This window comes from Elephantulus edwardii, unplaced genomic scaffold, assembly GCF_000299155.1.
Source record: "Elephantulus edwardii isolate Elephantulus edwardi_28Jun2011 unplaced genomic scaffold, EleEdw1.0 scaffold00055, whole genome shotgun sequence".
Taxonomy (NCBI): Eukaryota; Metazoa; Chordata; class Mammalia; order Macroscelidea; family Macroscelididae; genus Elephantulus; species Elephantulus edwardii.
In genome coordinates this window covers 9,548,066-9,565,131 of record NW_006399805.1, presented here as the reverse complement: position 1 = coordinate 9,565,131, position 17,066 = coordinate 9,548,066, and the positions used below count along the sequence as shown (strand labels likewise).

General features: G+C 38.8%; 1 protein-coding gene across 3 annotated transcripts in view; it reads right to left on the bottom strand.

Moving 5' to 3' along the window:
• Positions 1 to 17,066, bottom strand: part of LUC7L2 (LUC7-like 2 (S. cerevisiae)) — a 48,195-nt gene that overhangs the window by 11,882 nt on the left and 19,247 nt on the right. For all 3 annotated transcript variants that reach the window (XM_006887157.1, XM_006887159.1, XM_006887158.1), the window contains exons 3-4: positions 2,274 to 2,372; positions 613 to 723 (exon numbers count right to left, since the gene is read on the bottom strand). In XM_006887157.1, coding sequence (XP_006887219.1) covers positions 613 to 723; positions 2,274 to 2,372 — 210 coding nt within the window. The remainder of the gene's footprint in view (positions 1 to 612; positions 724 to 2,273; positions 2,373 to 17,066) is intronic.

Genomic DNA, 17,066 nt, shown 5'->3' with positions numbered 1-17,066 from the left:
ATCTTCCCCATCTAGCAGGAAGGAGATACAGAAGAGAACCTCACCAGCCCCAAGCAGGTAACAAAAGGCTGAAATGCTAGGGCTGCAGGGCTGCTCCCCATTCCTTTCCCAGAATACCCACTGAAATAATACAACCATAGGAAGCAACAGGTGTGGCTCTTTTTCTCTCAGTTAAGGATGTGAAACTGCTGTACCTCCATTTCCCTGGAATAGTTATGATACCTCAGCCTACTTCTCTATCTTATAAAAAACAACTGTGAACATCCCTTTCCCCAATTTCCTTGTAAGACAATATAACTTTAAGCTTCTCTCTACTTTGTAGTCAGCCAGGCAGTTTCTTTTCAATAAACTGTCTTTCCTGCCCTCCCCCCCGCAAAAGTTGTGGAAGTACTGAAGGCATAAGCACAAAGTCAGAAAGTTAAATAAAAAATGGCACAATTTTAATAAGATTATACGACTTGTTCTGTAAAATACAAACAAAAACCCAACCCCAACCAAACACAATTTCATGAGAAAAATAGATTTACCTAAATTTAAAAATAAAACTCAGAATTAAAAAAAGCTGGGAGCCAAAAAGACATTCTGTTCCAATAAAATGATTGACTGGCTTACTTTTGCTGCTACTTCAGCACTAATCTCTTCTTGAGTTTCTGCTAATCTTTTCTTTGCCACTTCTGTTCTTCTGTCACAATCTGCAATAAATGACTGCAGATGGTCCATGGCCTAAAAAAGATTCAAAGAAAGACAATTAGGAACTGTCTTATTCAGAAGTATTTTGTATTCAAAAGTTCTATTTTTAAAAAATGCTATCATGTTAAGAAATAACAGATGATGTTCAATTATGAATCCAAACTATTGTCACCTGGCAGACTGGCCAAAAAATGCCCCATGAATGTCAAGATTTTAAGGAAACTGCCACTTTTGTGCCCTTTCAATGTGTGAAGGCACAAAGTGATGTCTTCAATGTCATGGATATGACAGAATGCTACTGAACAAACTTGAAACAGTGTATGTCTTACTGTATACATTCTCAGTAACAATAAAGAGAAATAAAAGCAATGAAGTAACTAGCATCAAAAGTCTTTTAAAAGCCCCTGGCCCAGTAATTCTACTTCTAGACATTGAACTTCAGTAAGTAATCATAGCTATATGGAGGAGTTACTATTTAAAGATGCTCCCGGTGTTACTATTCTCACAGAGAGGAGTTGTAGGTACTCTAAATGTCTTTCCAACATGTTGATGCATAATCACTGAAAAACTTTAGTAGAATTCTTAATAACATAAGAAAATGTTCTTAGTTCTCGTGTATATAAAAATCAACTTGTAAAATAGTGCATGCAATAAGATTTCAATTTTGTAAACTAAAGCAGTACAGAAAGAAATTGAATAATACAAAATACTAATAATAATTATATTTGCATCATCTTTAAACAAGTACTTTTTTCAAATTTTCAAATTAAATGTTACAATCAGGAAAACTTACATTACTTTTCAAAGAATAAACCAGCCATGTTAATACATCTGTAATTAAATAATAATTCATTAAAAAGTACATTTAAAAATTTTCTCAAGTTAAGCAATATGGGCTCTCACATCTTAAATGTAAAGAAACACAGCTAAACCAAAATAGAAATATTTAATAAAAATATAAATTTATTCCACACATCAGAGTCTAAAAATGGTTGAATGAGTTAAAGAATTTCTTGAAAGTGGAAATAAGGACTATCTGAAAGCCTTTATAATAATGGGGGGGAGGGATGGGACACACTGAATTCCTTTAGCTGATCGCCCAGTGGTTAAATATTTGTCTGCTAACCAAAGGTTGCTTGTTCAAACCCACCCTGTGACTCCACCAGGACAGAGCTGACGAACCACTCTCATAAATATGACAACCTAGGAAATCTGATGGGGCAGTTCTAATCTATCCTATCCTATAGTATTATCAGGAACCAATACGGACTCAACAGTCGTACATAGTAACAATTTGAAATTTATAATATTTTAATTATTTGAATATCTATTAACATTTGTCTATGCTAACTTGACCTATTTTATGTCAAGTCATCAAAAAAGGGAGCTTTTGGGAAAAATAAATAAATTAAATTAAATAAACTAGGTCCCTGTCTCAATTCCCTGGACCAGAATAAATTAAAAGTGGATCAAATGTATAAAATATACTAGAAGAAACAACTAGTAGAAAATTCTTAACAATTCATTATTATGACGTTTGTACAAAAGAGAAAAATCTAATACAGTAAAGAAAATTTACATACATCAAGTTCAAAGAAAAAGTCTTGTTCTTTGGATGCAATTTCATAATCAGCTCTTAAAGCCAGGTCATGAACTTTCAGACATTCTCCAAGATCCATTCTCTGAGGGAGAAAAGGAAAAATATTAGAACAGAAAATATACTTTCAAAAAAATATATTTATAATTACAGTTCTCTCCAGAAAACATAGAGTAATAAAAGATGCTTCTTTAAAATGACACAATCTCACAGGCAAGTATAAGTAACACTTGGTGCCAGAGAAAAGCGGAGTCAATTCTGTCTACCAACAAATGAGAAATAGCAACCATTTTGTAGTTGAGAACAAAAGGGAAAAAAAAATTTTAAGCAGAGAACTCTGCACACTTCTTTATCATAACTTATCTCACTTGGTCCTATAACTCAAGAGATCAAAGAGGATACTTTACATTTTAAAATCAAGACTGTCTAAATGGAATTACTGAATTATGGTCAACATTCCCTGATGATATTCAAATGCAGATGTATTTGATATTCAGATACTGAGTGAACACCGGCACGAGGTCAATTCCACAGAGATTTAGTACAGAAACCTGTGCTTGATCACAGAGAACTTAGATCTAAGCACTGTCCCAGAGAAAACATTAGGGAAATCTCTCTCTCTCTCACACACACTCACTCGCTCTCTCTCTGATATGTGCCTCTCTATAGGAAATGTCCAATTAGACTGTTTACCAGAGTTTTTCACATCTCAGACAAAATCCTTATGATTTTACATGTATCATGAAAACAGTTAATATTGTTTATGAACTCCTTTGTAGGTGGAGGGAAGAACAGAGCTGAAGGGATAGAAAGCTAGATAGAAAAATGACAATGCAATCACACCAAAACTCCACTCACAGACAGTATAGTCACTTCTTCCACTGACTGAGGACGACCCCCTGCCTTGTGCTGAGCTTGATGCAGGGTGCTAGGGCCCATCTCTAACCTCATGGAGCTGATCCTTAGCAAGACAGAAAACTAAGCACACCATTTAGGTGAATAGCAGACAATCTCAAAAGCTTGCAAGCAGCCATAGGAGGCATTAATTATTCGTCTTTTACTCATCCCGGGCAAGATGAAGAAACTCCAAAAGCTCTGGTGGCTTCGTGGTAAAGAGCTGCACGGCCAACCCCGAGGCATGTGGTTCTATTCCCCCAGGTGTTCTGTGGAAGTTGGGCAATCTCCTCCTATGTGATTTACTGCCTCTGAAAACCTGCTGGAGGTCAGCTATGAGTTGGTTCTGGCTTAATGGTAAAATTTTAACCCAAGGGTCCATATGGAAATGACTCCCTCCACAGAAACGCAGAGCTCTGTGGGGTGAGGCCCAGTAACTCCTCTCTCAACAGAGGCAATGCATGATGCCCACAGCCTGCAGGCATTTGGTTCCTGCCTTTCACCTTGCATTAACTTCTCTCTTCTACGTATTTATTCTCAGTATATGCACAGCTGTCCACTTAGTATAATCTTGGAAGAAACTAGATGCAAACTTAGATGGGACCCAGCCACAAGGACAGGAGCCTGACTTGGGAGGACCAAGGCTGGTGACAATGGCGACTGTGCTACTCATCCTCATCCTGCTTCCTTCTAAGTAATAAACACCATCACAAGAGTCTGGTCTGTGCTCTGCTGTGCATGGTCCTTCATAAAGAACCTGTGAGAAGAGTGACACTGCACAGATTACAGTCACCTGTATGACCTTGTCAATGGCATCATACCTGAACACTACCCCAGCTCTGTGTCATACACATGTAAAACGATCAACACAAGAACCCAAGGAAGACTTGTACAGCCCCAGAAGCACACTGGCAGCAAACACCACGAACGAGGCCTTAGGATACCGAGCTGCTCAAGGGCCCGGTGACCATAAATTCATGACTATTATTCCAAATCATAAGTGCTTAGATACTTGCTTCTGTTTTCTTTTAAATAAAGGATATTCAAAAGAAACAAAATTCGTGGCTATAGTTTAATGTAAAATATGATGGAAAATGTTTGAAGAAGTGTTTTAGAATGCCCGTCTTGCTCTCCTGGAGGGAATGGCCTTTGGGTTAGCAGTGCAATTCTCTAATGGACTATGGCCACCAAAGCTTTTTAATTAATAGATACCTAAATTAAAGTTGTATCTAAGTGATCTAATACTGCCATAACAGAAATACCACAAAGATAACTTGAATAAACAAAGTTTTCCCCCCAAGATTAGGAAGATAAGACGGAAGACCAAATTCAGAGTTCTAGGGGAATGGTCCCTCCCTGCTATCTCTGAGTAAGGTCCTTATTTCTTTAAAGCTACTGAACTTGGGTGATCTCAAAGAGTCTTGCTATCTATTTTACCACATCTATCTCCTTTATTTGCTCTCTAATCTTTAATATTCTCAAAAGATTAAGACATACGCTGTACTAATCATGTCTCATTAAAACAGTAATAATAACTCATTACCAAATGGGATTATAACCATAGGAACAGGACTTTATTATACATCTCCTTTTTTGGGAGAGACACACAATTCAATTTGTAACAGATTAAAAAATGTAAAAACAATAAAGAAGCTTCAATTTCATAAATTCAGGTCTGCATTTTCTCTTCTCCACCATAAATCCATTTCTTCAGTGAACTCTTGACCAACTTCTTTGATCTCTTCATTTTACATGGTTTTACTTTTTAAGTCAAATCTGTTTAGTGCTTTCTCTAAAAACTGTTTAAAATACAAGGTACATGAGCAAAATACAATGTATATAAATGATTACATGCAAACTAAAAAAAAAATAAATCAAAAAGCAAATGTTATTTCCTTTTAATTTCATGAGGAAGAAAATATACTTCTCCTTCTCCCTCAATGACACCTGTGACTATTAAAAGGTTGTTACTTTTGGGTATCAATCTGACTACAACTCCCAGCAATGCTGTGAACAACAGACCAAAACATTTATCATGCACTATTTTCCTAATCCAAGCATCACTTCCTTGATCTTCCTTAACACCGTTTCTCTGTCAGTTTTGCGCAGTATTTGAAATACTAGCAGGCTCATTCACAGTGCACAGGATTCAGCGGAACGTCCAGATTAAAACAGATTAAGATGCAGGACGGGCTATCTACTTCTGAAACAAGTCCTCAAAAATCTCTAAGAATTTTATCTACAACCAGGAGAGAATAAAATAGATGAATGGGACCTCCTAAGAATAAAATCCCTATGCACATCCAAAACTTCTCCAACAGGGTAAAAAAGGAAGCCACAGACCAGGAAAAAATATTTGGTAATGGCATGTCAGACTTTTATCTAGAATTTATAAAACAATTGATCACCACAAGATAAAGGTAAATAGCCCAAATGAAAAATGGGCACAGGATATGAACAGACATGTCATCAAAAAAGACATTCAGATGGTGAACACACACATGAAATGTTCAAAATCCCTACCTCTAAGAGAGATGCAAATCAAAACAACGATGAGATATCATATTAAACAGAACAGCAAACAACAAAATGCTGACAAGGTTGTGGAAAGACTGGAACCCTTATTCACTGTTGGTGGGAGTGTAAAATGGTACTGCCAGTATGAAGGCTGTATGGCACTTGCTCAAAAAGTTGCAAATAGAAATACCATTTCATACAGCAATTCCACTACTGGGAATTTACCCTAAAGAAACCATAACTGCCACCCAAGCAGATATATGCTCACTCATGTTTACTGTGGCTTTGTTCACAAGAGCAAGGAGTTGGAAACAACCCAAGTGCCCATCAACAAACAAATGGATAGAGGAGCTGTGGTATATTCACACGATGGAATACTATGCTGCTTTGAAAAACAAAGAACTCATGAAATATTATACAAAATGGGTGACCCCGAAGACATTACACAGAGTGAAATATCTCAGTCACAAAAGGACAATTACTGCATAGTGCCAGTACTGTAAAACAGGACTGACATCGGGATTGGGAGGAGACCGAGAAAGATGGGATAAATTATGTATACTGCATTGATGAGGGAGAGAACTGTTTAAAAGGAATACATGATTAAGTATTATTTTCACGACAGGAGTCCAGAACGAAAGCTGCATAGTGGATTGGACTTGGGGGGAGGGACTGTTTTAACAGTGAAGTAATTTTTCTTTTCCTTTTCAAAGAGAAGAGTGTTTTGGGGGGAGGGGTGGGCAGGGAGAAAAGTGCAACAATGAATGAATGGAAATCCAAAGTCTCTGTAAACTTTCACTAAAATTAATAAGGGCAGGCACAGGAGGGGAAGGCCCTCTATGAGGTGGACTGATTCAGTGACTGGGGTAATCGGGATGGGTGTGTGGGAGACGGTGAGTTTGGCACAGGACAGCACAGAGTTTAGGGCTGTTGTACATAGGGTTGTTATGAGTTGCAAGCAACTCGACTGCACATAACAATAATAAAATATCTTTAAGGTTGGGGTTTTTTTTGTTATTATTTTGTGTGTGTATGTACCATCAAATCAGATCTGACTGGTACAGGAGGAGATCGCCCCTCCTCCAGCAGAGCATCTGGTGGATTTGAACCATGTACCTCTGGGATTGCAGTGCAGCTTCTTGCCTCTAGGCCACCAGAGCTCCCTAAGAATCTTAAGGAACAATGGAAGAAATACATAAAACTTCGTTGGCTGAAAATATACACAGTAAAATATACAGGTCCCAAATTGCTTTCTATAGATTGCACCATATTATGTTCCTACCAGCAGTGTACGAGAACTCCAACTTCTCATACCTTGGACAGCACAGCATGTGTTGTTTATAGTGCTCCTGAAATCCGCTATTGTTGCCGGGGTGATGTAGTAGCTCACTGTTGTTTCAAAGAGCATCTCTCTAATAATTCATTATCTTGAACTTTTCTTCATGTGTCTGTCAGTCATCTCAATGTGGTCTCTGGTAAAGTCTCTTTGCATGTTCTCTGCCTATTCTGTAATAGTGCTTTTCTTCTGCTGCTTTGTAGAGATTTCCACAAATTTCAGAGGTGATTCTTTTGTCAGAGATGTCATGACTTGAGTAGCTTTCTGAGTTTATAATTTCTCTTTTCACTTAAAGAGTCTTTTTATGCATATAAGGACTTAATTTTCAGGTCTCCACTATATAGTTTATCCTCTGCCATCAGTGCATTTTCATGTATATTATTTTTCTTTTTTAATTATGAATTTTTAAAACTACACTTGATAACCTAAAGATCGGAGCTCTCACATTTGCCCCCATGTTTATTTCAATGATCTTTATAGTTTTAGATTTTCTGCCCAAGTCTTTGATCCATTCTTAGTTCATGTATATGGTGTGAGATACGGATCTTGCATCAATTTTCTATAAATATATACCCAATTTAGTCAGCAACACTTGTTAAAGATTTATTTATCCATTGTCTTACTTTCTTTCCACTTACTAGATTTCTTTCTGTCAAAAATCAGCTGTGCACAGTTGAATGGACTGATTTCTGGGCTCTCAGTTTTATTCCACTGGTCTGGGTATCTATGCTGCTGCTCTACCACTTTCTCTGGATTACTACAGCTGTGGAACAGTCTCTGAGGTCAGATGTAGAAGGTCTGTTTTCTTCTAAAGTGCTCTCATTACTGAGGGTCTCTTTCCTTTTCATATAAACCTGGTAATTACTTATCTAATCTCTGAAAAATGATGTATCTAGTATCTGGATTAGGATACTAGCTAATCCTTTAAGCTGCTGCTGTGTAACTCTGGTCCCATACAGGCAGATCCTTTTTTTTTTAAAAAAAATAATGTTCAAAGCAGACATTGTGAAAAGAAAGTATAAGGATTTTTTTTTGTTTAAAGTTTAAAGAACAATAGCATCAGGGGTTCATTTAGCCTGCGTGGCACCAGAAAGCCTGGATTTCATAAGAATGCAAAATTGTATTGTCATTTTTATGTCTTTTAACCTGGATTCTTGTATTAAATCTTTAATCACAATGTTCAATAATGGAAGACAAGTTTAGAAGTACTATAAAGAATTAGAAATAAAGGCTCTATCAATGTTTTGACTAATTAGAAAAGTCATATAATGTAACATTCTCCACTAAAAAGTATCTTTTGATATAGTAAATGGAAAGTTATAACAAAAGACATAATAAAATGCCATTTCTGCAAAATTAGGTAAACAAATTACAAGGGGTCTGAACTTTCTAGTACTGACTGAGCTCTATCTAAGCCTCCAGGACAGAGCAGGACAATCCCATAGGATGCCAAAGCAGCAATCTTCACTGCAGCACATCTTCTAAGCGTTGGTGGCTTTAAACTGCTGATGAAATGGGTTAACCACACTACTCAGATTCCTTTAACATCTCTTATTCTTCTTATCTCTTATAAACCTCTTATTATAAATTGCCTCAATGGCACAACACATACTTTTAAATCAGGTAATCTACTTTAAGGGGAAAATATTAAAGCATATAGAAACTATACCTTAAAATCAATAAACAAAAATCAAATTGGACTGTAATCAGTACCATTAAATAATAACCCCCACACACACACTATAGCAAAGGGTTGAAGTACACACGTGAGTGCATTGGCAACTGTCATAAATGACAATATAAGTCAGTAGTAAAATATATCAGACACAGGGTCATCTTCAATTACAAGCTAATGGCAAAAAAACACTTTCTTCATTTTATTTACGTTTGATTCTGTGTGCAAGACACTGAAGAAAATACACCTCAAAAGAAAAGTTTGGCACACAGGACCAGGAGCTAACAAGTGATGATCAAGTATTATTTTTCTCCAGGAAAAACGTTGATTTACAAACTTCAGGTAAGGATTTCACTGCCACACTGCATACAGAACTCAAAACTAGTAAGTAGGAGGCTGGATAAATCAGGAACAGATACGAGAAATATCATGCAGGTGTCTTAAAAAAAAAAATAAGCAGACCAATGATAACGAAAACTTCTCCAAGATGTCTGTGTGCTGGAGAGAAGGACAAAGAACAAAACCACCAGCTTAAAGTTTTCAAGATTTTTTAAAAAAACTTATAAAGCAGGGAGTGAAAGCTACATGGAGTTGTTGAGCAGATGAAGGGTAAATGCTGCCCTTTTGATGGGTATGATTTGTTTTTTGAGGAGTACCTCCTTACTGTTACTATTCACCTTATATAGTTATTAGGTGCCTTCCAGTTGAGGACTCATAGCAGCTCTGAACAATACAACTATCCTCTCCCATTCTCATAATTCTCCTTCTACACAAGCCAACTGTTGCAGTCACTTTGTCAATCCACTGAGTTGAAGGTCTTCCTCTCTTTCTCTGTGCCCTCACCTTTGCCAGCACAATGCTTTTTTCCAATGACTGCTCCCCCCTGACAACATGCCCAAAATATGTGGGGCAGTCTCATCATTCCTTGTGCTTGTACAGAGCACCTCTGGCTACACTTCCGCCAAGACAGTCTTGTTTGTTCTTTTGACAATCCACGGCATATTCAATGCTCTTCTCCAATACCATAATTCAAAGGCATCAATTCTACTTTGGGCATTTTTTCAGTGTCCAACATTCAGATATACAGAATGCAATTTAAAATACCATCATAGCTTGTCTATGTTCCTGTGGTGGATGAGCCACAAAGGTGAGCTCTGGTTCACGTTTTCCATCTACAATCTAATTTAGGATAAGCAGCAGTCAAATCACTTATTTTTCATATTAGCTACACTGTATAAAGCTCAATGAGGGAAAGACAGGCCCTTTCTTAGTCTTCTGTTATATCTCCAATACTGGGAACAGTGATTCCCACAAAGAATTCTCATTGTCCTTGTTATCAAATCAATTCCATCAGTTTTCCAATGCTGTAACTACTATGAGAGGAAATTGCCCATCTTTCTCCTATCATGCTGATGGATTCAAACTACCATAGAGGACTTTGCATTAGCTGTGAATCTCCTTGTAGACTAACCACCAGAAATCTTGTCTATTTAATAAGTGCTCATAATTGTGTTTATCAAGATCATCATTAACGGAGAAATAGTTTGCAAGGATTTCATTTTCCTTACACTCACAATCAACACTGATGGAAGCAATAGTTACAAAACCAAACAAGGCCATACAACCGGCAAACGTGCTGCCGAAGATTTCCTCAAAACATTCAAGAGCAAAGGCGGCACTCTGAGGACTAAGGGTACCTAATCTAAGCTGCGGTATTTACAACTGCTTCATGCTGCTGCTGTTGTGTACCGCAGAGTCGGAACCGACCCATAGCTGACCCTCCAGAGGGTTTTCAGAGGCTGTTCATTGCATGACAAGAGACTGCCCATCCTTCTCCCGTGGAGAGGCTGGTGGCCTCCAATTGCAGCGCAGCTTCTTGCCCCTAGGTCACCCACCAGAGCTTCCTGCTTCATATGCATGGAAAAACTGGACAATGTTTAAGAAAGCCAAAGAGTTGATACCTTTGAATTATAGGGTTGGTTGAAGAATACCGCATGGACTGCAAGAAGAATGAGCAAATATCTTGGAAAAAGTAGAGCCAAAAAGCTCCTCAAAAGCAAGGGATGGTGAAATGTTGCCTCACGCCAACTTTGGAGCTATTAGGAAGGACCAATTCCTGGAGGACATTTTGCTTGGTAGTAGAGGACCAGCAAGTAAGAAGACCGTCAATGAGATGGACTTATACAGGGGGAAACAACTGCCAGGTGGTGTTTTGTTCTACTGTATACCGGGTTACCAGGAGTTGGAATCAACTCACTATCATCGAATAACATTAGTATGTAACATGTTGATGAACAGAAGACAATACTTATTAGCTTATACCATTACTTTACTTATTTCTAATCCTTTCATCTTCCAAGAACTAAAGAAAAGACGCTCCATTAAGCATCACTCTAGGGGGAGGTTTGCAGGTATGGTAAAATCTTCAAATAAAGATGCACAGGAAACGCAGTAAAGGAGACATCAGGGAGTTAAGGCTCCAGAAGGAGAACAGTTATCTCTTTTACCTGAAGGATGCTAAGCAAGTTACTTAGAAGCAAAGAGACCATCTCCACTAAGAAGAGAGAATGAAGATTCAAAAAAGCAGGAGATGGCTCAACTCTAGCCCACAGGCTACCAGTTTGCAATCTCTAAGTTTTAGAAGATTCTAAATACACTTCAACAATTACAGAATTCACTTTGCAGGCAAAGAAGTATGAAGTATGCTGTACTGCTTGGAGATAGAAAGAATATGGTAAAATCTATGTTTTAAAAGCAAATTCGCACTCCTGGATGGACAAAAAGACAGACATAGAAGCTAAAAGCAGGTAAAGCTAGTACAACCCAGAAATAAGGCCGTATCAAATGAGAAAAGGAAAAGTGATGGAGGCAAAACTGACTGCAGAGATGGAAAATCCTCAAAGTGGGGTAGTACTGCTAGATAGAACTCCAGGGCCACCTTCACCCAACACAAAAACCAAAGCTCAGAGATCACGCAGTCTGCCTAGCTCATAAGCTCATGGTGGCAGAGCACTGCTTTGAAACCTTTAATGCAGCTCATTATTTAATTATCACAACAGTTTCTCAATCCACAGGCTATCTATAATGAAGCCTCAATGGGTCCAAATAGTCTGGTTATTACAAGACTTTCTAATGCTATTCTACATCTCCCCTCCCTGGTAGGCTAGCATTCTTCTATAGAATCTTTGATCATAGTAACCAGGCACCATCCAGCTCCTCCTGACTCCCTTCCTTCCTCTGATGTTCCAGGAAACTTGTTCCACCATCTACAGGTGTTATGTGCCATATGGTTGCTATGAGTCGCAGGCAACTCCATAGCAACTAATAACAACAGCTATAGGTGGTGGAACAACAACAGCTGGTATCTAGTTCCCCAGAGCATCAGAGGCAGGAAATGAGTCAGGAGGAGCTGGATGGTGCCCGGCTACCATGATCAAACATGTTGATCAAAGATTCTATAGAAAAATGCTAGTCTACCAGGGAGGGGAGATGAGTTAGCATAAAATAATTCTTACTATTTGCCTTTAAAAAAACAAAACAAAACAAAACAAAAAAACGGAACGCTTCACGAATTTGCGTGCCATCCTTACGCAGGGGCCATGCTAATCTCTGTATCGTTCCAATTTTAGTATATGTGTTGCTGAAGCGAGCACACTATTTATCTTTTTATCGTCTTATCCTAACACTATCTTCAAATATCTCAAAGATAGAGCAAAAAAACAAACAACCAAACAAACCCACCAAAATGTAGTAAATTAAAGAGCGTAGAAAGGCAGTGAAGAATAGAAGACTAGGTAGGGATAATGGTGCAGTTGCAGCTAGAATGTACATTTGTTTGTTGTTGTTATGTGCCGTCAAGTCGTTTGCAACTCATAGCAGCCCTATGTACAACAGTCCTAAACCCTGCTCTATCCTGTGCCAATCTCATTGCCTCTGACACACCCATCCCGATTACCCCAGTCACTGAATCAATCCACCTCATAGAGGATCTTCCCCTCCTGTGCTGTCCCTCCACTCTGCCCAGCATGATGTCCCTCTCCAAAGACCTGTCTTTCCTTGCAACATGTCCAAAGCATGTCAGGCGAAGCCCCAGAATCCTTGCCTCCAAGGAGCAGCCTGGTTTAACCTGCTCTAGGATGAATCTATTTGTTTTCTTGGCAGTCCATGGTACATTCAGTACTCTTTTCCAGCACCACAGCTCAAAGGCGTCAATTCTCCTTCTATCCTCCCTAGTCATTGTCCAACTCTCTGATGCATAACAAGTGATTGCAAAAACTATGGCCTGTATCAGGCGCACCTTAGTCTCCAGAGAGACACCGTTGCTCCTGAGTACTTTGGAGAGGTCCCTAACAGCAGACTTTCCCATCGTGATACGCTTTTTGATTTCCTGGCTACTGGTGCCAAGAGTGTTGACTGTGGAGCCAAGCAAACTGAAGCTGTGAACAATCTCAATCTCTTCCCCATCCATCCTGACGCTGCCGATTGGTCCAGTGGTGAGAATTTTTGTTTTCTGGACATTGAGCCTCAGTCCATATTGAAGGCTGCAGTCCTTGACCCTCTGCAGTAACTACATGAGGTCCTCCTCAGTTTCAGCGAGCAGGGTTGTGTCATCCACATAACGCAGATTGTTGATAGATCGTCCACCAATCCTAACGCCATGCTTCTTCTCATAGAGCCCAGCCTCTCGGATAATCTGCTCTGCATACAGGCTGAAAAGGTATGGAGACAGGACACATCCCTGGCGTACACCCTTCCCAATTTTGATCCATGCAGTTGCCCTGCTCTGTTATGACGACTGCCTCTTGGTCCAAGTATAGGTTTCGCATTAGCACGATTAAATGTTCTGGGATTCCCATTCTTCTCAGAGTCATTATTAATTATTATTAATGTACATTAGCCTAAGAAAGGGGGTACATTGTGTCAGCAGGGTGCCACCACTTTGGCCCCTTCCACACTATACCAAGTCTAGACTGGCTTTCTACAGTAGAACTCAGTTACATGTGAGTCCTCACGTGTAAGCCTGTCCTTCTATTCCTCATTCTTTTTCACTGTCTACAAACACATCCTCTAAAGCTGCAAAGTCAGAATATAAACAAGATAGTAATATAAAGAATAAATGCTCCACTACCCTTGATTTAATCTTCCTGCAGAGAAATGGGTGGGGTGGAACCACAAACCTCTCAGTTAGCAGCCCAATGTATAATGTACTATGACACCAAGATGACCAAAAGTGCTATGCTGGGATTTAAAAGTTACCTGCTTAGGTGCTCTACTGGAGAAGGAGGGGCAATCTCCTCCTGTACCAGTCAAATCTGATTTGACGGTACACGTAAAAATAATACAATAAAAATTAAAAAAAAAAAAAGTTACCTGCTTAAAATGGAGAAAACTATGGGCTCTAAGCCAGACAGAGAATTGAGGCATACTTACAGAGGAGCATGCTGGGAATGAGAATCTTCAACAGTGAGGGGGTCAGCTGGAAGCAGAGTGCAGGATCCTGATGTAGACAACAGGAGCCCGTGGGAACACGGGGTACATGAATTCAGATCTCTGCAGATGCCATGTTTTATCAAGCTGTCTGTCCCTCCAGACACTGGCCATTCCCTCACCAAGTGTATCCTCCACAGGAGTGTGTGTTTCCCACAAAGAAGGAAGTCCTACTTCTTCTACCTAGCACAAATGAGCCCCAAATCAACAAGCTACTGTGAGGTCAGTGCCAACACACATCTATCTCCATGTGTCAGAGAACTGAGTTCCTAGGAGTCTTCAATGGGTGAATCTTTAGAAATCCTGAAGAATAGAGGTGAAAGAATTTTAGCTGTTAGCCATAAAGATCAGCATTCTAAACTCACTAGTGGTTCCTTTGGAGAACAAGCCAGAGCCAGCTTCTGTAATCCTATGGGGTAATTCTGTTTTGTCCTACAGGGTCACTATGAACCGATATGATGGTAGTTGTTTTGGCTCTTTCGACTTTGATCCAAGGGGCCTCTGGGTGGGCTTAAACTTGCAGTCTTTCAGTTAACAGCCAAATGGGCTAACTATGCTTACCCAGAGATCCCAGGAACTCAGTACTTATTAAATGAGCAACTAAAGGAATGCTAATGTTAGCAATTAGCAGAAGATCAAAGAATACAGCCTTCAATATGGATTGCATCTCAATGTCAAGGAAAATAAAGATTTTTACCACTGAACTGATAAACACCATCATGAGAGATGGAGAAAAGATACTTGCATCTACAATTAATACCTTCGTATCCAATATTCAGGAAATCAGGCGACGTACTGCACTAGCAAAGTCTGCAGTTAGGGACCTCAACAAATTCTTGATGAGTAATGATGTGGGTTTGAGGACTAAGGTATGTCTGATTCAGGTCATGGTCTTTTCAATCACCTGCTATACATCTGAGAGTTGGACAATGAGTAAGGATGACAGGTGAACTGATGCCTTTGAGCTGCAGTGTTGGAGAAGAATACTGAACATCCCTGGATTGCCAAAAGAACAAACAAATTATGTTTTGGAGAGGGTGCAGCCAGAGTGCTCTTTGGAGGCAAGAATGATGAGTCTTTGCTTCACATACTTCAGGCATGTTGTTAGGAGGGGCTTAGGAAAGTGGAAGGTCAGCAAATGAGAAGAAGACCTTTAAACAGGTGGACTGACACAGTGACTGCCACAATGGGCTCTAATGTGTCAAGAAGTGTAATGATGAAAGAGATTAAGACAAAGTTCAGATCTGTGTACACAGGATCGTTATATAGGTTGTACTCAACTCGATGGCAACAATAACAGGGACAAAAAACCAAAAACCCCAAACTATTTCCTGCAAGAAACTTACTTTTTCTTTTATAGTTAAAATTACAGGAGGTTTTGTTTGTTTGTTTGTTTTTTGTGGGGTCCTTAAAAGCAGCTCTACAATCTTATTAGCTTTTTACTTGCTGGTTGGAACGACCTTGGAAACAGCAGCTCTGACTAAAAGTAAACTCTGTCAACTCTCTGCTTTTCACTTCTAGCCCCAAATAATCTAATGAAACCTCCATTTTCTACTTTTGTCCTCTGCTTAATTCCAGTTTAGCTCGATTCCAGTACTGAAAACGCTAGTACAGTAAAGGCAGTAAAGAGAAAAACTAAAATCAAATCCACTCACCTAAACTTGGGATGTTTTAAAGTGAGATTAAACAAATATATCAGTGTGTATCCCTGTATTCTTTGCAGACCATGAAATCTTAATTAATACACTCAGAATTAAACAAGTAAAAATTATCAAACAAGAAAGGACTTTAACATACTCAGGTGGTCCCTAATAAAAATCATTTCGCCGGTTCTGAGATTCCTTAGTTATGCTGTCCAAAGTCTAGAAGCTCCACACAGTACTTTTACAGCCCATCTTCCTCTGCTCGGTGAACAGGCTCACACAGCACACTAGTATTCAGGTGTGTGAAAACGCACGTGCGTGTCCCTAATACCTGAAGGGCTAAGACTAAGAGATTGTGGAGAGGGTAATTCCTTTGCTGACTGAGAAGCACTACAGGACACTGGAATGTGTATCAATGGCAACAGGTTCCCAGACTGTGAAACATGAACTGCTCCTCTTACTTGGTTGGGTCCTGACATGGCATGCAGTTACACATCCCAATAAGACCATCCCAGTAACCGATCTATATATGCATCAAAAAAAACCGAGGGGAGGAAACAAAGATTTGTGATGATAAAAGAAACAAGGTGGGCTATGTGTAATTACCGAAACAGACTCAGTATGTTTCAAAGTTTTTATTAAAAAAAAATTATAAACAGGAAACTGAGCAAAAAGTATGAGTGATTGCTGTACTATATGACAAACAAAAATGGGTTTCATGAAATAGTTTTTCTCTCAGATTGACTCAGTAATAGTGTATAATGAAAATTAATGGTACTATTATTTTGTTTTTGCTTAATGGAAACTAGACATTAGCGCTATAGTTCACCACACTAGATATATGCATATTTGTATTTAATGAATCCAAGTAAGATTCTGAGTGTATCAACTAAACACAGAAAGGAAAAAAACAGAGTAAGATTCTAGAAACCACGGTCTCTCAAAAAAGAAATAAAAGGGAGGATCACTTCCCTAAGTCTCATTCAAGTACATAAAAATGCTGATTTTGTTATTTGATGTTTAAAAATTTAACAATTAAAACTTTAGAAATATAAATTATTAAGTTATTAAAAATAACAAGTTCTTTCCAAAGGACGCACATATCTCAAAGTGAACCGCTCAGAACACACAACTGTCTACTTGGCTAACAATATTCCAAAGAGTCAGGTCTTCACAGTAACCATTTTAATTTTCTCTATTTCCCTAATCACTATAAGCATTTTTTTT